Source organism: Anser cygnoides, chromosome 5, assembly GCF_040182565.1.
Source record: "Anser cygnoides isolate HZ-2024a breed goose chromosome 5, Taihu_goose_T2T_genome, whole genome shotgun sequence".
Classification (NCBI taxonomy): Eukaryota; Metazoa; Chordata; class Aves; order Anseriformes; family Anatidae; genus Anser; species Anser cygnoides.
This window is the reverse complement of record NC_089877.1, coordinates 42,915,017-42,938,729: the sequence shown is the minus strand read 5'-3', so window position 1 is coordinate 42,938,729 and position 23,713 is coordinate 42,915,017. Positions and strand designations below refer to the sequence as shown.

Sequence of the window (23,713 nt, the reverse complement as noted above, 5' to 3'; positions counted from 1 at the left end):
CCGGGATGTTGCTTCACCCTCCTGTGAAAGAGGGGTTCTATACAGTCTTCTGTATTTCAAAGAGGTACCAACAGAACAGAACCTGAACAAAAGTCTTTCTCCAGAGCCAGGTGGGAACTGAGTTTGCACATGACTGCCCATGAGACAGAGTCTCATGCTGCGAAGTTGGCTCCTAGCATGACCTTTGTGGCTGTGTGTGGACGAAAGTAAAAGTAATGTTGCTGCACAAACCTGATACTGACCACCAGAAGCTGTACTCTGGCTCTAACAAAAGCAAAGTTCAAAGGAAAGGCATCTGCTTACCTGTACTCTGCCTCGCTACCATGGATGGTGACAAAACTGGCAACAAAATGATGACCCTGTTTATATTTGATACCCATGGGAGATACGCATGTATGGGAGGGAGAGGCCCCAAGGCTGCTTGATACAACTCTCCATGGATCTGAGAAACCACAGCCGCAGGGAAGAGCCTGCGTGAAAACCACGCATCCTGCGGAAGGCAACACGGGGAAAGGGGCAGGGCAGCCACTTGGGTACTGGCTCTTAGCACAGACTTCAACAGGGAAAGCCCCCCGTGAGGGAACAGCTCTCGGCCGGCACGGGGACCCTCCCGGGGGGACAGGAGCAGGACCGCAGACGCCGCCGGTTCCCCCGGGAGGACACCCACCTCTCCGGCAGACGCAGAAGAGGAGTTCTTCCTGCTGACATTCTCGTCCTGAAGGAGGTCCTGGCGTGCCCGGCGGCCCATCCTCGGCACCTGTGGCGGAGGGGGAAGCGGGAGGAGCACACGGTTACCGACAGGGACAGCTTCGGGAGCCGGGCACGGGACGAAGGGGCGGCCGCTCCCCTCCCGCGGCCGCTCCCGGCCCCGCTCACCCCCGCCCGGCGCGGCGCCGCCGCCCGCTGCCGCTCGGCCTCCATCCGCCGCCGCCGCCGCCGGTGCTTCCGGCACACGGCCCGCCCCGCCGGCCTCCAACCGGCCTCCAACCGGCACCGGGCCGCGGCCGGAGCCCCGGAGCCGGGCTCCCTGCCCGGAGTTTCGCTGCCGGGGCGGGGAGGAGGCGGCCCGCGGCCGCCGCTCCCCGCAGGCAGGGCTGCTCCTGGCTGTACTGTGTTAGCAGCGACAAAGAGCGACGGCGTAGCCCTACAGCTTTAAGCCCTGCAGGAATACTTCGTGCCGGAGGCAATGCAACGCGCCCCGTACACCTGCTCAGCTTCAGCTGGGGCTCGTGGTCTGGCCGAAGAATTTAAGAAGTCGGAACAAATTGTGACAAATAATTCTCCCCTTTTCCATTCCTCACCGGCATTTTCAAGTAGTCACGCGGTGACTGTGATGATCTAAGGATTAAGTGAAGTAAGATTTGTAGGCAGAGGCAGTAACTTTTTATTAGATATAACCAGGGAAAAAACATACAAGAAGAGTTTCTGTGCCTGAAAGCTTGTCTGTTTTTTCCAGCTGTATCAATTGGTCTAATAAAAGATATTATCTCTCTTTACAAACCTTGACATGTTCAAAGAATTCAATAAGTGAGAGGTTATTTTCCTTTTTTGAAGCCAGGCTGGTTAGGCTCTGTGAAGTCATCATCTTCCAGATATTTGGCTCTTCTCTTTTGATTACGGATTCGGGTACCCATCAGGTAGAGCGGGCACTTCTCACCCAGCCCCGTGTTCCACCACGCAGGAATATGGCCCTGCACTTCCCATCCACTCCTCTGACGAGCTGCGGCTGTGCAGACACAAGGAGAGGGAAGGGACTGCAGCCCCCGGGTTGCATTAGCGACTGCAGGATGTCCGAGTACAAGTGTGCCATCACCACTGGCTTCTTGCTCAGAAAATGGCACCCAAAGAGGAGTGTGACTGTATCCACAGCAATATCTGCTTAAGTGGCATTCCCTGGGCAGTTGTGACCCCAAACAAGTATCTGGTGGGGTGTTGCTACTGGAGGAAGGGCAGGAACAGTAAAGGGTGCCACCTCGAGCTGACAGATCACAAAACAGCAGGACCCATGGGTTCGCTCATCCTGAATTGTCCCTTCCCAGCCCTCCTCGTGATCTCTCCCCGGTCCTCACCCCAGGCACAACCCCACCAGCACATCCCAGCCCTTCCCAGAGACGTGGGGTGCTGCCCACTGCAGGGGCACCAGTCTCAGGCTGACTGAAGGAGGTGATGGAAGCAGTCCACACGCGGGAAAGAAAACAGTTGAGCAGTTGCGGAACTGAGCCTTGCCCCAGAACTTTGACTTGTGACTTCAGAAATTCTCCCTGGGAGAGAAGAGCAGATATGTAGAAAGAATGAAGCCTAAAATCTGTCCTGCCCTGCTTCTCTCTGTGTTCCCACACAGATGCATCCACTCCTCAGAATGGGCTTTGTCACCCGCGCTATGTTTTTGCCTGCTTGGGGGAGACAACAGAGGAGAAAGAGTTTTCATCCCTCGTTCTGTGTTGTGGTTAAAATGTATCTTGCTTGCTTTAAACGTCGATGTCACTCATTCTGAACAGCGTAATTCTCCTCTGTGTTTGATCCTGGACCTAGACTAGCCCCTACTCAACCAAGAAGGAGAAAGAATGAACAGGACAAACTTCTGTTCCTTCTGTGGCTGTCTAAAACCACCTTCTGCACTTGCTTTTTGTTCAGCTTAGGTCTGTGGTGGCTGGGTTTCTCTTTTCCAGTGTATTCTCAACTCTCACCCTGCCTTACTTGTTCGGTTTTGTCCCCACTATAAATCAAAGTACTGCCACCCCCTCTCCTCTGAACAGCAAGTAAGAACTACGTAAGCATTCCTTTCACACACAAGTTCTCACACCTAAGCATGGACTCCATCCATCTGGTTTCAACCCAAATCCAATCACACAGAATAGGACTAACAAAGTCCCCCGCTAGCACTGTTTGCTGTTGATTACTTCTTGACTGGGCCTATGAATAGAGCTTGTGTCTAGTCCTCCTTCTGCCTAAGAGAAAGCCTGGAGAGTCTGGGAAAGCAATCACGCTTGAGCATTCCCACATGCTTCTGGTCCTAGACCACCTTTAAAGCAAGTGCACACACATGCAGTTAAAGCTAGAGCCGTGGTGGAAAGCTCACATGGTAGCACTACAGTGGGAGAGAACAATGACAACCTTATTCAGAGCAGGTAAAGGTTTTGTCGAGCAGCTCACAGTCAGCTGCAGAATTTATGGGATGTGGGGCACCTCCAGTAGCAAGCAGTGACACAGAGCACTGCACCTTTCTTCCTCACCCCTCGCATGAGGCAGCCAGCCAGACTCCTGATTTTGGCACAGGACAGTTCACTGTAAATGTTAAGCTCCCACTGGGAAGCAAAGCGCCGAGCAAACGGTAGCTGCCAGACCTGCTCCACCCTAGCACCACCCTAGCAGCTCCAAGCACCTCACTTTGATTTTTTTTGCAATTTTTTCTCCAAGCACTTGAAAATACGTGCTCCATCTCTAAGGGTTTTTGGTGGAGGAGAAAAACTACAAATATTGTTATTCACAGAGGTTCTGGGCCAGTACCTCCTAACCATTGTGAAGCTTCAAACACAAGATTCCTCCCTCTGAAAGGAGGCAGGGCCTTTGGTAGAGAGAAAAGGCCCACGCTTTCGCCTGTCTTGATCTCCACGAGAACAGCCGCTGTTCGAGTTACATCAGCCCCAGCTCAGACCGACAAAACCCAGGCAGGGTTGCCAAGTGTGAAATATTTCCTCCAATACTCACATGCTCGGTAGCCCTGTCAGGCTCTCCCTCAGACCAGCTGGATTCCAGCACATCCAAGATGTGCAACCTGTTAGCGATTGCTGTTTGCAGCCACCAGCAGCGGTTCCAGCGCGTGTCAGACCATGGAGCTTCTTCTCCTCGTCTTTACAACCTAGACAGAGCAACATGCCGAGCGGGAAGTGAGCGGCCCGATACTGCAACCGGCACCGTTCCCACATCCTTCTCCTGTGCTACTACTCCCAAGCGCTAAGACCCCACTGTCCATTCGCAACAGCAAAGTCAGCTCGCAGCCATTAGCAGCAAAATCGCGCATTTTCTGCTATTGAATTTCATCCCATTTTTTCCATCTCAGCCATCAGAATTACCCACCCCCTCCTATAGGACATCGCAGTCCTCCCCTGTATTGACAAAGCCTCCCGACTTTGGACAAGCAGCCAATTTCATTAGCACATTCATTTCAGCATGCCAAGATCATTAATGAAAACTGGGCCCAGGACCAGCCATTGGGGAACTCATTTCATAATCTTTTATAATTCCTGCACTTATCTCCATCTTAACTAATAACTCACCATGTGGCACTGGAGCAAATGGATTACTGCAGTCCAAAGCAATCAGTTCTACCGCATTTAGCAATGTAACGCGTTGCTTAGAGGAGTTCCCAGAGTGGAAAAGGATCCAGAATTCATCTCAGAAGCACCTCATGAGCATTAGAAACATCCGTCCCCATCCCCATCCCGCAGACAGTTAACAGCAGTGCTCAGAATTTGCAGTCTTAGTTTGCCTGAAGTCATCTTAGAGCCACCAGACCTTGTTCCACCTTTGTCTGCGCAGCCTTCTGAGGAACCATCTTCCCAAAGTGCTCTTCCCAAGCAAAGCACACACAAGCTGTGGCCAGCTCACCCTTTGGTCTCCTCTCTGAAGGGTCACACAGCCTGTGTTCCCCAGGGAGCGCTCCTTGTGTCCAACGCTCCCAGCTGCCCCGTGGACTTCCACTGCACCTCTTCCACACTCGGCGTCTTCACCGGGAGCTGGCTGTGCTCACCCCACAGCAGGACCCCAGGCATGCCCTGGTGTTTCCAGCCCCGCACCTTCGCAACTCACCCCCCAGTTTCTTTGGGAAGGCGGCCAGCGGGCACGAAGCCCCCAGCCCACCCCAATTCTCCAGGACCCTCTCCAGCTGCCCCCAGCATGTCCGCAGAGCAAGGCCCGGCGGGGGGCTCGGGGCACGTCCCACCTCCCGGAGAGGCCCCGTGGAGCCGTGGCAGGAGCGGGGTGCGGGCAGGGGACGGGCGCTGACTCCGGGCAGCCCCAGGCAGCTCCGGGCGGGCCGGGGGCCGACATTTTGTCTCCTGGCCCCCTTCGGAGGGCGGCGGGCGGAGCGGGGCAGGTGCTGGGGGCTGCCACCGCCGGGGCCCCGCGGCCACCTTCCCCCTTGGGCCAGACGCCGCACCGGGGGGCTCCGCGGGGCGCTTTCGGCCGCTTTTACCGCGGTCCGGCAGCGGTTACCGGGCGGGGCGCCCCCGCGGACCACCGCGAAGGGTCCGGCCCGGCCCTGCCGCTGCCCGCCCGGCTCCAGCGGGGGGCGCCCGAGCTCCGCCGCCGCGGAGGCTGCGGCGGCCACGTCGGAGGGCGCCCGGTGCCGCCCCGCCGCCGGGGGGCCCGGCCGCGGGGCTCCGGGGGTGCCCGGTGCCGCCGGCCGTGCGGGGGGCGGCGGGACCCGGCGGGTGGTGGTGGCGGGGGGGGGGTGGCGGAGGGCGGGCGGGCGGCGACCGCAGTAGCCGCGGTGCTGCGGGCGAAGGCCGGGCTTGGAGCTCCCCCCCCCGGTGCCGTCCCCCCCCCGGCCGAGCCCCGTCCCGGGGACGTCATGGGAGGGAGGTATAAAATCGCGGCGGCGAGGCCGGCGGAGGGGCAGTGCGCGGCGGAGGGCAGGCCGGGGGACAGCGGGGCAGCCCGGCTGCAGCTGCTGCTGGTGCCGGTGCCGCCGGCGGCGGCGGGGCGATGCCGGTGGCGGCGGGGGCATGAATGGTGCAGCGAGAGGGGCGGGCGCCGCGCTCCCCCCGCGGCGGCGGCGGCGGGGCGGCGCGGCCCGCTGCTGACACGTGCGGCGGCGCGGCGCGGCGGGGCGCTCCCGGCTCCGCGGGGCGCGGGGCGGCGCATGGGGAAGGAGCCCGGCGCGGCGAGGCACGGCGCCCGCCGCCGCTTCTCCCCGCGGAGCGCTGCCAGCTCTTCCTGGAAGTCGTGAGCGGCGCGCGGCGCGGTGAGTTCATGCACCTCCTCGCCAAGCCTCAGCCCGCGGGATCTGGGGAGGCTGCCGCCGGAGCACCGCCCGGTCCCCCGCGCCCGCTCGCCGCTGCCCGGGGGGCTCTCCCGGGGGCCTCCGCCGCCCCCTCGCACATGAAGATGTACGTGCAAAGGGCTCTGGTGCTGCTCTCGCTGCTGAGCTTCGCCACCGTGAGCCTCGCGCTGTCCTCCTGCACCACCTTGGACCTCGACCACATCAAGAAGAAGCGGGTGGAAGCCATTCGGGGGCAGATCCTAAGCAAGCTGCGGCTCACCAGCCCCCCGGAGACCGTGGGGCCGGCTCATGTGCCCTACCAGATCCTGGCCCTCTACAACAGCACCCGGGAGCTGCTGGAGGAGATGGAGGAGGAGAAGGAGGAGAGCTGCTCGCAGGACAACACCGAGTCCGAATACTATGCCAAAGAGATCCATAAATTTGACATGATCCAGGGCCTCCCCGAGCACAGTAAGTGCCGGGCTCCCGTGCGCGCCGGCCCGGCGCGGGGTGCCGCACCCGGGGGCAGCCTGCCCGCCGCACCGGGAGCCGAGGAGCGGCGGCCGCCGGGGATCGGGGAGCTCGGGGCCGGGGCCGGGGTCCCGGCGGGGCTGGGGGGCGTCCCCGCCCGGCTGCGCGCTGGGGTGCGGGGCTGAAAGGGGCCGGGGGGCGCGGGGCTCGGCCCCCCGCAGGTGGAGGAGGCTGGGCGCTGGCAGCCGGCGGGGCAGCCAGAGGGGTCCCCGGCCGGGGAGCTGCAAGGGAAGGCCGGGAGGGGAGGGAGGGTGAGGTGGGGAGGCGGCAGGAGGGGATGCAGAGGGGGCTTGGGGTGTGTGCGGCGCATGGGGTTAGGGAAAAGAGGCCGGTCCCTGGTGCCGGGCAGGTGGCCGGGCTCGTCCCTGCCGCAGATCCAGGCAACCTGTTCGGTCAGCCGGCACCCGAGCCGGCTCCAGAGAGGGTGGCGAGGCACTCGCTGGGAAGGCTCCCGCATGGAGGACGGCCGTGGAGGATGTTACGCTGACAGCGGCGAGGGATCGGAGAGCGAGAAGATAGCAGGGATGCCGAGCAGGTGCAAAGCAGACAGTGATGCACAGGGGACCCCCTAGGGAACACAGGCACTGAGGAAACGTGACAGATGTTGAGCAGGTGCAGAGCAGATGATGAGCAGGCCCAGATGCAGACACTAAGCAGATTCAGGTGCAGAAGCTGAGCAGATGCAGATGCAAAGACAGAGAGTGAGCAGACATGAACCCCGAGTAGACTGCAGATGCTGAGCAGATGTAGGCACAAGCAATGCTTTCGGTCTGTGCTTTGGATTCTTTAGGGTTGGAAGATGTTGGTGGGCATGCAGTCATACCCCCATCCAGGGTGTCCTCCCGTGATGTAGTGCGGTGTTGGGGACACTGCTTGAACGCCTGCAGTTCTGGGGAGGAGCTGTGACTCGGTGCAGGCAGCCTCAGAATGCAGTTACTCTGCCAGGTTTATGTTAATCTTGACATATGATGAGCTGGAATAAGAGCTACAATGTGGTAATGCAACAAATTTCACTTAATCTCTAGCAGACGGCACTCCATATGGTTATATGATTAGCTCTTAGTTCAGGAGGCACCAAGACTCGAGGAACAGAAAGTGCACAGAGTACTAGCAGCTTACCCAGATTTCAACATTTTTGACCTACTAAAGTGAAATTCTAAAAATATGTGGGGAAACCAAGTGTCTGTGCAAAATAATACGGCCGCACTACGAACTGGTGTGTTTTGGAGAAGGATACTGGGAAAGCATAACAGTGGGAAATGAAGTCGGAGGAGTGGATTTGGATAAAGTGGAGGGGTAAGGTGAAGGAAGATGCGCTTGGGAAGGAGCGGGGAGGCAGTGGGGAGGGTCTGTGAGTGAGTGCAAGGAGAGCTCGGGGCAATAGAAGTGGGTGCTGCAGGTGGGCACGGACATTGCCATAAGGAAAGTCCCACAGGCTCAGCCACTGTCCACCACGTGCAGAGTAACATCTCCATGCCTATGGAAATGAACGAACCTGCCCCATGTCCCTCTAGGACACCACGGCAAGACCAAGCTGTGCTGAGATTAAATTCCTGGGAGTGGGCAGAGGAAAGAGAAAGGGGGAACTTTGGAGTTGGGTCCCAGCAGGAGAGAAGAGCTGCAGACGGGCTGTGGTGTCAAGAGACATGCTCCTTTTCAGACCTGGGGAGTTTCATCTCGTACACCATGGCTGAATTTGGCCCCGTGTCTTCAAAAGTGGCTGATGTTCAACTTTCCCATGACTCTGTCACTGTGCCAGGCGGTGATCTCAGAGCACGTTCAGAGCCAAAGCCCGTCTCCTCCGGGGGGGAAGGGGAGCACGGCTCCATTGAGGGAACTGTGAAGATGATACAGGCAAGGCTGAAATGTGCGCGCGCGCACAAACTGTTCTAGATCCAAAGTATTAGTTGAGCAGTTTGTTGGCTCAGAGAAGTCATCCTTCTCCAAGACTTAAGGCCCAACAGTGAGGAAAGTTGAGGAGCAAAAACAGCAGCAGGGAGAGCCTGATCCTTCTAGGAAGGAAGGATTTTCAGGAGCAGGTCCCTGTCCCCACCCTGAGCTGTTTGGTGATTCAGAGAATGGTCCTCATGCTGCTGTGCCTCTCAGGCACGTTGTCTAAATTATAAGGAATATTCTTTGAGAGAATAGCTCCCTCTTGATCAACCATTCACTTCAAGGATCTCCTAAAACTCATGGGGGTTCAGGCCCCCTTGAGCACTGATTGCTGGTTAGATTCAAGCTCAGAAAGCATCTGCAACGGTCCTGCAAAAAGCTTTGCTTTCCTTCCCAAGGAAAACCATGCCATTTTCCAAGCCAGCAGGAGAGACAAGGCAATTAAAGCAATGGGTCTTTGGGCCAAGCACCCCTTCCCTCTAAACCTACCACCTGCAGAGTTCCAGAAGGATTTTTTTTTTCTGAGTTCTGCAGCTTTGACAATAAGCAGCTTGAAGTACAGTGCTATGATACTGGATACTGATACAGCTGGAACCACACAGTGATCAGCTGCCTCGAGGCTGGCCAGAAACAGTAGCTGTGTGGGATTGGTGGCACATGGAGAACCTGCACCTTGCTGAGAGCAGTTGTAGGAAGAGGGGATTTCCCAAAGAACACGCTCCCTGCATCCTACCCTGCGCTCCAGGAGGCTGCTGGTCTCATCGTTTGTTCTGTCAACAGCTCTGAGGCTGGCTGGGCTCCACAGTAATAGCAGGGCCCGATCGTGAGGATGCATCCTGTCGTGTCAGACACAGAGTGGCATGGGTACACAGGTGTCACGGATTCCCTGCCTCTAGGCTTTGTTACAGCCACTGACTGTTGTAGACTTGCAGGCATATTGCTTCTAGGCTTTGTTCCTTGCTGGTATCTGGACAAGTCGAGATTCCAGCACGGTTAACGCACCACGAGCTGGGACTGGACCAAATTCCCTGAAAACATCACCTAGCTGCACTTGCCTGTGACCTCTTAAAATGAAGACTTTTCCCCAAAGCAGACAGCTTTCTAGGAGTGAGACCTGTGTTCTGGACCTCCGACTGTGAGAAGCAGGCTCCAACCTTGCAGTGCTGAGAATGAAACAGAATGCAGCTCTACTGCCCCATCGCAGAGTGCTGGTTCCCAGGGTATGAAGGCAACAGGCAGCTTCTCCTTAGGAAAGGCAAGATAGCCGTTATCGTTTCCACTAGGAAGGTCTCCACAGACACCTCTGCCTTACTGGTGAAGGAAGTAGGTAGGTGGCAGTGTGGAGATAGCAGGGAAGTGCACGAGATGGCCATCTGTTACCAGCACAGCTGCCTCACCTCTTAGCCAAAACATTTTAAGGAGTTGATGAACAATAAATCATTTTGTCTCTCATCTGCACTGTGCTGTAGGACCACATTTGCAGTCTCTAAGTAGATTATCAGATAAAAGTGCCAATGTTGTAAAAAGATCATGGGCTAGCCTGACCACTGGTCTGATCTAGAAAGGCATTTTGATGGTTACTGGGACACCCCTCCTGGACAGGCAGGCGGCTCTGCAATGGAAGGGCAGGCTGTCAGCAGCACTATTAATAGGGCTAGGATTACAAAACAGCTTAAGGGGGTATTAAAACGCAGTATCCACCTAGCTCTATGACTCAGAACAGTTATGAGTGTTAGGCTTCAGCTACGAAGATGCTTTGGGGCATTTAATGAGATCAGAGCTTGCTGATCTGTGCTTTTCTGTGGCACAAAACCTAGAAGTGGTCACAGTGGTGGAGTCCCCACAGTGGGTGTCCTCTCGTGGCTCGGTGCACTCTCTGTGCTGCAGGGCTGTTGGGCTGAGCATACCAGCTTGCAGCTGCAATGGGGTCCAGTCTCCTGGGGCTACCAAATATTCATGTCTTTAATAGCAGGCAGAGATGTTCCTGTACAGAAATGCTGTTCCATTCAACAGTAGAAATGGCAAAAAAAAAACCCTCCAATCAAACCTCAATGGGAGCATCTGGTCATAAGCTTATTGAGTAGAATTTTTGCAGCCTAAGAACACATCTTTGTAAACTGTCAGGCTCCTGCTTGCCAAATCTGGGTGTAGCACGAGAGGAAGACGTTCATCTTCATGTAGATGACTCCACAAGTGCATCAGCATTGCTCAAAGCAGAATTTGGCACAGGAAGTGAACTTCTGCTCTCAGGCACTGTTCCACACTAGTCCATCTTCAGAATCTATTTCCCTTGGGAGACAGTGGTGCTGTGAAGAGAGGGGCCAACTCCAGGAATATAACTTCAAGGTTACCAGGACTTCCAGCCTATTTGTCACGGAGTGGAACTGTGGCTGGGAACAGGTGATAGTTTTTCTTTTTTCTTTTTTAATATAAAACAAGAAAGGAAAAGAAAAACCACAAATATCAGCTGACATGAGAGCCTCGTGTTGCCTTGGACAACAGCCAGAGGTCATATGAGAAGCTTTGTAGAACTGCAAACAGATCTGCATGTGGGTGTAGAGCAGGAGTTGCTGTGCCTTATCTGCAGGAAACCTTAAAGCCTTAATGATGCTGAGCCTTGAAGGCTAACAGGTCAACAGGAGAGGAGCAACAGGAATCACAGCCTTCTCCATGGGACCAAAATGGTCCCAATGAAGTTTTTTTTTTTTTTTTTTTTTTTGAGAACTCTTTTGGACTTTGTGTTTTTTACCCACTGTCTTTCTGGGCATCTGCAAAGTGGATTTCTCTGCTCAGCAGGCACACATCCAGGCAGAGACTTGCTGTGCTATTTCCTGCCCATGTGTCTGATCTCCGCAGGCCTCTCAGCACTATTATTCTGTCCTTGAAGAACTCTGTATCTGGTACTATCCATGAATTCCTCCTCCAGGTCATGGGTGAGAACTGACCTTAAGACCCAGTTCTTTTAGTACGCACTGAACAGTCACTGCTCCCAAGAAGTCTTCCACACCTCATGCTTTGTGGACGCTTGTCTGGCTTTCATTTTAGGAGACAATGTCAAGGTTTGTAACAGGATCACCTTCAATGTACCTTCATCTCTCCAGCATGAGCACAGGGTCAGAGTGACGCCACCATGACGACTGAGAATGGGTCCTACTAGCTGCAAATGAGGCTGCCCCGTTGCCTTCGCTGGGATTGTTGCTTTGAATGCAGGAGACTTAGGAGTACCAGCAATGTGCAATGAACAGTTAGAAGAGAATTAAAAATACTGTTGATCTCCACTGATTCTCCAGCTTGCAGCATTGAAATAATGGTGGCAGTAGTGGGAAGATTTTGCAAAATACTCCAAATGTAGAGCAAATTTGAGTGAATTCATCCTGTCTTACCTCTAACCATATAATCATACTTTAAAGGTGGTGAGATGTTTGAGTGGCAGGCCTCAGCTGGGAAGCTCTTTCTCAGTCTGTTTATTTGAGATCCCTCACCTCTGGCCTGAAGTTCTCAGTCTTTCCCTCTTTCTTTCTCCTAGATGAGTTGGGCATTTGCCCCAAAGGTGTCACCTCCAACGTGTTCCGCTTTAACGTGTCCTCAGCAGAGAAGAACAGCACCAACCTGTTCCGGGCCGAGTTCCGAGTGCTGCGTGTGCCCAACCCAAGCTCCAAACGCAGTGAGCAGCGCATTGAGCTCTTCCAGGTGGGTATCCTCCTCACCTTCCCCAGTGCCTGAGGCTCCTTAATCACTGCCTCAATTGACATGTGCAAGGCCACAGAAGAGAGAGAGAAGAAATCCCATGCCTTGCCCTCGGCTTCTTCCAGCACACGCGGTGATACAGTCACCTTTCCTCCCTGTTACAGTGTGGTGCTGTCCTTTTTCACACTCACGTTGCCCAGCTGCTCTGAGCACCCCGGTGTGGTGCTCGCTGCAGCTCTTTGCTGCACTGAGAAGGGGGTTGGAAGAGGCACCCCTCACCAGTGGAGGATCCCTGACCCTCCTGTCACATCTGCACGCGTAGGTCCCTTGGCAGTTTTGTTCCCCTGACTATCGCAGCACAATGCAGTTGGTGCTAATCCAACGGGTGGAGCTCTCTGACTTGTCACAGGCTTACCGGAAAAGAAACGCTCACTTTCGATGTTCCTTTCACCAGCAGTTGGGGGCACAATTCCTGGCACCTTTAGTGTAGATGCTTATCTCAAGTTTGGTTTGAACTCTTGGGCTCCCCTGGCACAATAAGGCCTGGCTCAGGTTTGGAAGTGGTCTCAGGCCAAGCCAAACTACCCAGCTAACGGTACAGTTTAGCATCCAGGCAGCACATTCCCACAGGCTGCTGTCTGTCCACTTTGTAGGAGGAATACAGCTGAAATTGTCTTTGGCTGTTAGCTCTTCAGGTCTTCCTGGAACTGAGCTTTAAAAGTCAGAGCAGTTCTCCACCAGATGAGACTGCTGACAAGAAGGCAAGCCCCAGGCTTCTCCATGGGTTCAGTGTCCTGTGGAATGAACCCAGGGTGCTGCAGCAAGGTGCACCTTGCACAGACTGTGGTTGCCTGTCTGGAAATGGCAGGGGATATCAGAGCAGGGGGGGAGTTCTCCAAACCTTATCAGCCCTGGTGTGTTTTGGTAGAAGCTGAAGAGTGGAGGACACATGAAAACACCACTTTGTAGGACTCAACAGGCTTGCTGGGCAAGGGACCCATGGCAAGGTGTTCTGTTACCCACAGCTGGGTCTACTTTGAAATCCAGACCCACATCCCACACATTAATACAAAAATAAAACCACCCGTTACATCTGTTGCTGTATGCTTCTGCCTCTGGATATGTATCCCGAAGCACGGATGGGCTGGAAGAGGTGAGCTGCTTAGGACACAGAAATAGATGCTGTGTAGATCTCTGGAGTTCAGGTTGGTTGTGAAGCACGTTCCTCTCACATGTGCCAGGGTATTCCTGCTGTCTCGTGTTGGGCCCCACCTTCTGAATTTGTTTGTAGCAAGCTGTGGAAGAAAAAAAAGACACAAGGCTGTTCCTTCCTCATGCATGGCATTGGCTGATTCTCTCTACCACTCCTTCTAACGCAGATACTTCGGCCGGATGAGCACATAGCAAAGCAGCGCTACCTCAGTGGCAGGAATGTGCAGACACGGGGCTCCCCTGAGTGGCTGTCCTTCGATGTCACCGAGACTGTGCGCGAGTGGCTCCTGCACAGAGGTAGGGGTCTTACCTCGACTGGGTGTCAAGACGTCCATAGAAACATGGATCAGTGTTGGCAGGAGCATATATTTGCTCCTAGTTTTGCAGGAGCACTGCTCAAATAGAGAGCAGCTTCTTTCAGCTTGAGAACAAACCTTCCCCCGGAGAGCCACCTCAGTGTGTGTGACATTTGCTAGCCTCCTAGCTTTGGCCTGGAGTCCCCGCTGTGCAGCTCTGTGGGCTGAGTCGGAATAAGGTTTCATCCTGTGGAGGAGGAAATTGTTTTCACTGAGAGATGCTGGAACTTCTTTTGTTTCTTTGATTCTAAGCCCAGGGGGACCTCTCCGCTGGTCTAATCTATCGTCTGCAATTCATAGAAAATGAGGATTGCTCTGGTTTAACTTTCTTGTGAGCTAGAGCACATCTAGTAGGAAAAACAGCATGGATCCTGATTTCTTTAGCTGTTTACAGCTTGGCAGGTATAAAGGTGAGGAAATACCAGAGGCTGACACACCTAGACAGAACATACCTCTGCCACCACTGGGCAGCCCTACAGATACTTACGGGGCAGCTCCCAGCAAGAACACTGACCCCATTCACAGCTGGAGCATAGGCACCGTGACTCACAGCTGGATTGGCCTCACAGATAGAAGCTAGGTGCCACTGAAAACTGGAATGCAGGCACTGGCAAGCAGCCGCTCCCTGGAAGGATAAGCTGTGAGCTTGTAGGCTCCTCCTTTTTGAAGCGCTCCCAGTTGTGTCCCGATGGCTGGAGTTCAGCGCTGGAACTGCGGCGAGCTCTGGGCAGGCACGCTGGCTGACAGACATCACAGAGTATGCTGTGCTTAGGAAAAAAGGTGCTAGGCACCTTGTCAATGCCCCAGGGAGCCAGATGTTTCAATTCATGACACAACATAGAAAAAAAGAGCTTTCATAAGAGTCTTATGTTCCCTGGGTCAGGCCCACACAGCATGACTGGTCCAGGAAGTTATTATGAAAATAGACTTGCCTCTGGAAAGTCTGTGTGAATGAGACCGCTAGCGGCTCAACAAAACAGGAGGCTGCAGCTGCTGAGAAAAACGCTTCCAGTGAAATTACTTGTCCATATCCAACTTGCTTATTTTCAGGTCTCTCCTTCAGACACTAACCAGAAGCCAGATAGCAGACAGGTACTGAGGGCGGCAAAACTAATTCAACACAGACACCACAGGCCAACTCTTTAAAATACTTATTTTCCAGTGGAGCTCTTCAAAGCTCACAAATGTTTTTGGGTGCTGAATAGACTAAAAAACGTAACCAGGAACACCAGGTTATCAGGAGCATGGCTTTTGGCACAAGTGAGGCCACAAGATTCTGCTTCCCATTTTCCTTTCCAAGTCAGCTCCTGTGCCCCAGCTCTGATAGCATCCCTCACTTTGAGACGGACCCACAGCCTAGGAGTTCAGCACAGTCCTTGTCCCCCATGGAGCTTCCCTGTGACAGAAACTGCCCCAGCCGAGGAAAGCTGTTTCTTACAGAGTCCTCTCTTTCTTTGCAGAGTCCAACCTTGGCCTGGAAATTAGCATACACTGCCCTTGCCATACTTTTCAGCCCAATGGGGACATCTTGGAGAATTTGCACGAGGTCTTGGAGATCAAATTCAAAGGTGATAAAGAGCTGGATTAGGGGAGGCCATTGGAGAAGGGAAAGCCTGGAGCGTCTAAAGAAAAAAAACAACAAAGTCTTCCTTTGCATAGTTGAGGATTTTACCTTGCATAACATTTGTTGTAAAGAATACAGCTCTGGGTTTGCATGTTGATCATACAGGTATACCCATTTTGTAGATAGGTTAGAAATGGGAGAAAGGAAGCGCCGGCTGGGTGGGTTTGCATGCGTGTCTGCAGAAAGGAGTAATTTTGTATTTCAGTGTCTCTCTGGGAAGCTCAGCTTGATGCCTTCTCAGATTTCCACAGAGGCTCTGCTTTCCAGTTAGGGTGACTGGAACACAAGGAAGTCAGGCATCCTGTGTGAGGTGGCCCAGAGAGTCAGTGGCTTGGCTGGCCTAAGAAGTAGGAACCTCCTGGCTTGCAGCCCTGGGCTGCAGCCACTGGCCCCCACAGGCTTCATTTCTGAGGCTGTTCTGCAGAGTGCCAATGATCTGACATCTTCTTTAAACCATTCATCTTCCTGCCTGTCCTGGGACTGAAGCCAGGAGCGAGTGGGATGGATTAATGGCCCCACCAGCAGTTTACAAATGGTAAAACAGGTGGCCCACAAGACTCTATTTCAGGCCTGCAACAGTCAGATTCACCGGGAATAAGGGGGTCCCTGGGAGGGAAGAAGTCCAAGCATAAGTGGAAGTGGAGCCTGAGTCCCTTTTGCTTTGGTCCAAGGGCAGGCATGAAAGCGTTAAATGAAAAGCCTCGTTGTGTCATCTGCTTCCGTACTGACATCTTCTCTGTGGATCCTGTTTCTCTCTGAAGGCATTGACAACGAGGATGACTATGGCCGTGGGGACTTAGGGCGCCTGAAGAAGCAGAAAGACTTGCATAATCCCCACCTCATCTTGATGATGTTACCCCCGCATCGCCTGGAGAGCCCAACGCTGGGGGGCCAGAGGAAGAAACGGGCCCTGGATACCAACTACTGTTTCCGGTAAGTGAGAATCCTGCCGTTGTCACCGGATCCCGGGCCTGAGGCTGGCAAGCGTGGTGACACTTCACATCTCTGGGAAAGGCAGCGTCCTCCGAGGGGGTGCTGAGTCACCGTGGTGCTGCAGGGGCCATGTGAGGAGCGCTGCTCAGCTGACTGCTCCTTGTGGCCTCCAAGAAGGGGACACTGGCCAGCTCAGCAGTCACTGTGAGCTTCTGGCTGAGTTGCAGCGGCCCCTTGCCAGCCCCGGGTGCGGGACAGCAGGGAGGTGCTGCCCCCGGGGCCAGCGGCAGAGTTTCCTGTAAGTGTGTGGGCAGAGCCAGGCAGCTGGCCTGCCTGCCTCTGCCGCTCCTCCGCTCCCAGAGCAGGCCAGCACCGTGTCCCACCAGGTACTGCTGATACTGGCCTTTCCCTTCAGGAAGCTGCATCATGCAAGCACATATAAGGCCCTTCTCTAGATTCACTGTGTGCCGATGCTGTGTTTCAGGAACCTGGAGGAGAACTGCTGCGTGCGTCCTCTTTACATCGACTTCCGACAGGACCTGGGCTGGAAGTGGGTCCACGAGCCTAAAGGCTACTTTGCTAACTTTTGTTCGGGCCCTTGTCCGTACCTGCGCAGCGCTGACACCACTCACAGCACGGTACATCCAGCGTCTTTTCCTTGGGGCTCTGACTCCCCCTTCCTTCCTCAGTCTTACCACATCTGGTCTCTTCAAAACAGCAGAAGCAGTTCAGATTAATACTTGTAGAAAAACTCCAAGGAAACTGCAGGAAAGAGTCTAGGTGGTTCAGCAGGGGGGATGTTCTTCGTATGGACTCAATACAGAGTCCATGCTTCCAGCCAAACGTTGAGGAGTATGCTGCATCTTGGATGAGATGGGAAACAGCAGGACTCACAGTTTTAGGGTACCTATTTGGTAAGGGCCAGAGTGTTAACTGAATCCCTCAAATCAAATGTCAACCCTGGTCATTTTGTTCTGCCTATTTTTTTCCTGCATTTTTCAATGGATAGAGGATTTTTGTACACTCCGTCAGGTTGTCATGCAAAGCTATTGAGCCTTGGCACACACCTGCTGTCTACTACTAGAGGGGCAGCTGTAGTCCAGAAGTAATGGGGAGTCCATGTCCAGAAGTGAACACGGCTGTGCAGCAAGCTTCCCCTTTCTGCACTGGCATCCTTTCCAGCTGTATAAATCCCACCTGACCTATGGTTTGTTCTCACTAGGCAGTGAAATTAACATATATAACTAGCAGAAAGCAAATATTTTCAGGTAACTTTCACATAACCTCTACTTAACATATGTACACTGGGCAGTCTTTGGGAAGAGTGCCACCTGAGCCCCACTACTGTCTAGAGCATAAAAAAAGAAGGCAATAGAAAAGCATGCCAATGGAAGAAGCACTAAGAGGAGAAGACAGACTAATCAGCTGACAGTCCATTGCTAAAGCAAGAAAAGCCAGAGGAGAATCCTGTGCTTCTGTCCCCAGAAGAGAAAAGGCAGCAAGTCAGAGAATGCAACAGCTCACTTAGCTTCAGGTTTCACTACAAAAGTCACTGGAAAAATGCTGACTTGGCAGAAGAATAATTAACTGGGTAAAGATGATATTGCAGGAAAGATGTTAACATATTCTTGACAGCTTAAGAGTCTGCAAAGCAGCAAGGCTCGCTAAGGCTAAAGGACTGGTATGAGTGGGAGCAGTTGATCTAAGGGAATGAAACAGTGGACAGATGCTGGGCAGGGCAAGTAAATGAACAGCTTAGGAAGGGTAACATGCATGCAGTGTGGTACATATACCATCTAGTTGTCCTGAGAAACTCCCTAATAGATACTGGGATGAACGAGCATGAGAGAAAGGAGAATTTAGTATGGTCCCTGATGTTCTCATCTTGATCAAGAAAGGAAATGCTCAAGCAGTAAGTTCAGCTGAGTGATCTGAGCAATCTTCAGAACAATACCACTGCTGACAGCTTGCCAGCACCACCTAGGAAAAACATGGCAAAAAGCAGATTTCTCACCAGTCTGTTTAACTTTGCTGAGTACAGCAGCCCCAGAGGATGTGGTACCCATGTGGTACAGCCAGGGCCTTCGCTCAGTATTCCAAAGAGCTTCTACCAAAATAACTGGAACTACATGGATCTGGATGATAGAACAGGATACCTCCTTAGAACCTCTGATCCACCAGGACTGTAGTTAACAGACAAGGTGCTGGACCTTGTCATATAACCCAGAGAAATGCTAACAAGACCGCAGTAGCACAGGTGAGATGATATTTTGGCCCCATGATTCAGCAAGTTGCATATCACTGAAAAGTGGCCACCTCTGGGAAGAAACATGGCAATTCTTTTGTGGGGGCTGCATGGCCAGAGTGTACAGTCATCTGTGGGACAGGGCCAGCTGGGAGAAGGAATCCAGTGCGGTCCCACAGGACACTGTCCTGGCTCCAGCATTATAGTGTAATGACTTGGAGGAGGGAGTGGAGAGCGAGAGCATGAGACAGTTCAAAGCTGGGAGGGAACTGTGAATACTCAAGATGATGGGCATCCATCCAGTGCTATCTAGAGATGTTAGCTGAAATAAGCAGCACTGAGTTTCTTTCTTCTGATTTCTGTAACGGAACCAAAGACAATGCAGCCCCAGGCTGGTTATACCCAGCCTTGTTATAAGCAAAAATTGTGACACTATACCCCATAGCCAGTTAAAAATTAAAGGAGTGAATTATTCCTTGGACTCTTTCAACCCTTAGGCATTGGCCAGGGGCTACACTAAAGTTAAAAAGAAAGATGTCTTTGGGTCAGGCCCGGGTAGGTGATATCCTTTAGGAGCAGGCCATGGTCAGGACATGATGAGAGTATTACTCATTTCGGGGAAAAGCCCTCTGATGAGCATAGTCCAAGTACCTAGACCAAATACCTTCCTGTCCTCAACCACTTTAAATGGATTCCTGGCTTTGTCACCACATTTACATGTTTCCACAGGTGCTGGGCTTATACAACACGCTGAACCCTGAGGCGTCTGCTTCGCCCTGCTGTGTCCCCCAGGACCTGGAGCCACTCACCATCTTGTACTACGTCGGGAGGACCCCCAAAGTGGAGCAGCTCTCCAACATGGTGGTGAAATCCTGCAAGTGCAGCTGAAAGGCACCCTGGCCCGCCCAAAGCCAAGAGAGAAACTGTCAGCACCCACTCTCCTGCTCCCAGGCTAACACAAAAGGAACCAGGGGTCAGAGACTACGCATGCAGAGGGCCGAGCACCAAACCATGGGGCTTAGGGTCTGGCAGCCCTTGGGAACCTCTTCTGGAACATTTCTCAGTCCTGTTGGCAATGTCGCCTTCCCTCTGGGAGCTACTTTGGTGTCACGAAGGCCACACTCTCCAAAATGGCTGGACAGTTGGTGCAGAAGAGAAGGACAGAGTGGAGGAACTGCTGTGTATTTGAATGCTGGGGTAGTTGAACTGGGAAGGCAAGGAATGAGAAAGAGCAGTTGAAAGGGGGAGTGGAAATGGGGCAGCATTTTCTTTTCTAGCTGTAGCTATCTTGGGACCTCAGCTCTCCCCACTGGCCTGAAGAATTATTTTCTCCTGCAGGAGAAAATCTTGGAATTTTCTTCAGAGAAAGAAAATGCACCAAGAAGGGAAGCTGCTCAGAGAAGCGATGCTCAGAGATACACACAGACTTTTGTTCCTCAGAGCTGTGATCCAGGAGTCTTGCACTTGTCACTGTGCTTCTGCCAAACCTGTAAGATCAGATGGCAGATCCTGGCTATTGGTTCCTGAATGCAAACTGCAGGGCTCCCAGTCAGCCTGCTGAGGGTGGGCAAATACAAGCAAAGAGGGTGCTGAGTCCGTTTTTAGAAGGACTGATGTCTCCATTCAGCTCTTTTCCCTTCCTGGAAGTTTCTGAATGATGGTTTCTGGGTCAGGGCAAGAGCGATATCTGTGGGTACCTGAAGTTTGGGCCCATTTGCTCATGAGCTGATACATCCTGAGGATCTTTTGTCTGTTGTGGTTTGTGAGGTGCTTTGGGGAGTTCTGCACCTGTTCTGCACAATGATCTCAATGTGGCCCAGGCCTCACCTGCCAAGACTTAAAAAATATTAATCTCAAAAACATTGTAAAAAATAAATATTTTGGGGGGGGAAATGGTCTCTTTTTTTTTTTTTTTTCCCCCACAAGGAAGTTGCTTGTTGAAGGGCTAGATGGTTTATTGTTTTCAAAGTGCTACTGATGTGGCATACTCAATCACTTTGAAATCTTTCCCCTTTCCAGACTGTCTTTTCAAGGAAATGGGCACAATTTAGGTTAGCCAGGGAGCCCCAGAATGGAAATTCCTTCATACCTTCAAACAGTGCCTGGTGTGCATCTGCTCTGCCCTTCCCTTGTCCCTCAGATGTACACATCACCTCTGGCATCTGATTTTGATAGACTCATATAAAGCTCCCCTCAAATGTAAAACTTCTAATAGTACTGTTTAAGTAATCAGGGAATTGCAGTTGTCACAGCTGACGAATGCCCTATGCTCAGTGGAATATATATGGGCTGCCAGCACAGACTTGCACACAAAGGTAAATAACCCCCCTCAGATTTACCATAAACATTGGAGATATTCATAAAAAGTTCACAGAAGTGGCCTAGGCAAGTAATGAATATACTCTTTTTTAAAAGTATGTTATTTTCAGCCACAGATATTCCCAAAAGTACAAATCTCGAGTACTTGCATGTCACGTGAGATTCAGAGGCTGCCTCTCTGACTCCCTCAACCACAACTACTTAAAGCCATGTACTAAAGACCACAGAGGTTCCTTCCTGTCCCCTCCCAGTTCCCGGTCCCCAGCAGCTGAGTGTCAAGTGACACCTAGCTGCTTAATAGCTTGTGGCCAGGGCTCTCTGCGGGCAGCTCAGAATGCAGCCCTTCCATCCAGCCCTCCGCGTTTGTGGCTGCTTCCATACACCTCACTGTGATGCTGCCGTAGCATGTAATCTCAAACTTCTTAATAAAACCCTAAACAAGTCCTCCATCACCAGCTGGCTAGAGATTAGTAAGGGTGGGTCAGTGGAGGGAGCCTGCCAACCTGGGTGACATTTTGGCTGGGGCACATGTGCTCTGACGGAGGCACTCCCCAGCCCTCAGCTGTATCCCTTTCATCTCTCTGGGGCTCCTTGACCTGTCTTTGGCGTTATGATGAAATGTACAGCTCTGATCAGTCCTGCAGCACTAATTTATTACTGTACAGCTCTCCATACCCATGTTTCCCCCTTGCCTGCCAAAGGAGGGAGCAGATAAATGCGTTGCAACTACACTACTATGCTGATAGTCCAGAAATTTAGTGGCTGCGCTGAGGGGGGAGAGACATCCAGATGCCAATTGGCGCAGGAATTCTCTCTAATCTCCTTTTAGCAGCATTCCCTGGGGAGGTTTTGGTTTACAAACTGCAGTCTGTTCTTTGGTCATTGTTCCTCCTGAGCCCTGGGTTGGCTCTGCTGCCCATCCAATTGAAGGGCTTTCTCGCTAGTAAGGGAAAAAAAAAACACAGGGAGGGGGAGCTGCAAAGAGCTGAGCAAGAACATGAGCTTCACAATCATACGTGGCACTTGGAGCATGCCAGAACCACCCACAGATTAACCCTGGCAAGCCCCTTGAGGTGGGTCTGTCTCACTAGCCCTTGTTCACCGCTGCTCCTCAGGGTAGGGAGGGGTGGCAGAGGGATGGGGCCTTGTCTAACAGCTGCTTGGAAAGGAGAAAAAATGGGGAAGGGGGATCAGGGGAGAAGTGTCTTGGGGTGTCCAGTCAGTAAAGACACAGGTAACCTCTTGGGTACAGTAATCCTCAAAGTCAAACACTCCCTTCAGTTACTCCTGCCTCCAGACTTCAGCTTTCCTAGCTGCATTTGAGAATTAGATTTGTGAGACAGGATCTGAATTAATTTTCTTACAGTCAAAATAACTTCCCTAGGGCTGTTTTAGCTGTAATTCAGCAACAAACTCTACTACCTATATGGGGTTAATAACAGACTGAACACACTCCTGGGCCCAGGCTTACCAAAACATTTCAGGACACTTATGTGGGAAGGAGGAGAGGCAGAGAGCAGTTCTCTATATGCTGTGTTACTAGGTGGCAAACTGAGGAAGACAATGGGAAAGAAAAGTGGGCTCCTCGCTGTCAACAATGAATACAGCTCCCAACAGTTCCCTTTTGTTGCTCCCAGGAACAAACAAAGGCTGATGAAAACAATCCCAGTACACTTTCCCTCTCTTTAACAAAGGTCAATGGTTAGGAAGAGTGAAAAAAAAACACAGTTCTGCACTGCCATAGGGAAGATCCTACACAGCTGATCAAATGGCCATCTTTGTAGCCCCTGTTTCTCGGTGGCATACTCTGACAGCATGCCAGATGCCTAGACCTGAACTCGAACACCTTGTTTTTCAGGCTACAGTGTAATGTAGAGCTCTGCAAGGAACACTGCTTCAGCAAATACAGGAACATACACTGATATTTCAGCAAATAATACACTCTTTGCAGACTAAATGAGTCTTTATCCCCTGGTCTTTGTGATGGATGGTCTCTAGCTGTCTCACTGCCCTTACAAAAAAGCAGCAGCACATTCCCGTTACTGCTGTGTGAACTGGGTTATGGTGCTTTGTTCTTCACCCTTCCATATCCAACAGGCATCAGTACACACAGTAAACCAGACAGACCACGTTCAAAAGCAATGAAAGATATAAAAGACAAACATACCTGTCCGTTCCTCTGGTAACATCATGGCTCTGTTCTGCTCTGTCCTATGATGTCTTACAGATCCTTCTGTTGTGATGATCAAATCTCCATTCTCTCAGTTTGCAGACTCCTTACCTGTGACTAGGGTGTCCTTATCAGGACAGAAATAAAGGAGGCTTCCTGGCTCAGATTACTTTTGTCAATGAAATCACTACAGCCATCCCACGGCAGAAGAGCATCCATTGCCAACACTGTCTTGTGGTGCAGATGTCTTCAGCGTCGTCAAGGGTCCAGAGCAGGACAGGTTCAGTACCACAGGGTGAGCAGGATGCAGCTCTAGGGCCAGGTCCGTTGAACAGAAAAGGTTCCTTACGCACTGCAAGTGTTTCTAGTAGCATGCAAATCATCAACTCTATAGTACTGAGTTGTCTTCTCTTAATAAGTGGCTGGAAGACAATTAAATCTATCAAGAAAACAGTTCTCATTGCACATGGAACCAACAGGAGGTATCTACACACTTGCAAAACTATACTGATATGCAAATGTGAAGAAAAATAGATGGCTGTATGGGCTGCCTATAACCTACATTAATTGTGGTTTAGAATAACAGCAAAGATTTGAATAAAGTGCAAGGAGGAAGACATGCCTTATAATTATTTACAAATAATATCTATTAACATTTTTTACAATGAAAATTACTAGAATATATTGGTCAAAAGCTGTATAAAGTTAATAACTAGCATGTGCACTACGATATTTAGTAAAAGAACCTGTAGTTTCAGGT

General features: G+C 52.2%; 2 protein-coding genes across 5 annotated transcripts in view; one reads left to right on the top strand and one right to left on the bottom strand.

The window, feature by feature from the left end:
• The window catches only part of IFT43 (intraflagellar transport 43), a 49,046-nt gene extending 44,155 nt beyond the window's left edge, over window positions 1-4,891 (bottom strand). The window contains exons 1-3 of one of the 4 annotated variants that reach the window (XM_048059786.2): window positions 4,278-4,891; window positions 3,709-3,859; window positions 668-757 (exon numbers count right to left, since the gene is read on the bottom strand). In XM_048059786.2, the coding sequence (XP_047915743.1) occupies window positions 668-748 (81 nt within the window). In that variant the 5' untranslated portion in view covers window positions 749-757; window positions 3,709-3,859; window positions 4,278-4,891. Of the gene's footprint in view, window positions 1-667; window positions 758-876; window positions 1,114-3,708; window positions 3,860-4,277 lie in introns of those variants that run through there. The other 3 variants (XM_048059787.2, XM_066998125.1, XM_066998126.1) reach the window with 3 other exon arrangements.
• A 722-nt stretch (window positions 4,892-5,613) lies between these two features.
• TGFB3 (transforming growth factor beta 3) lies at window positions 5,614-20,357 on the top strand. The gene is made up of 7 exons (XM_048059947.2): window positions 5,614-6,454; window positions 11,934-12,097; window positions 13,474-13,603; window positions 15,123-15,230; window positions 16,048-16,219; window positions 16,704-16,857; window positions 19,194-20,357. Exons 1-7 carry the CDS (start codon window positions 5,731-5,733, stop codon window positions 19,350-19,352), a joined length of 1,611 nt encoding a protein of 536 aa, XP_047915904.2. The 5' UTR covers window positions 5,614-5,730; the 3' UTR covers window positions 19,353-20,357.
• Window positions 20,358-23,713: the final 3,356 nt, after the last annotated feature.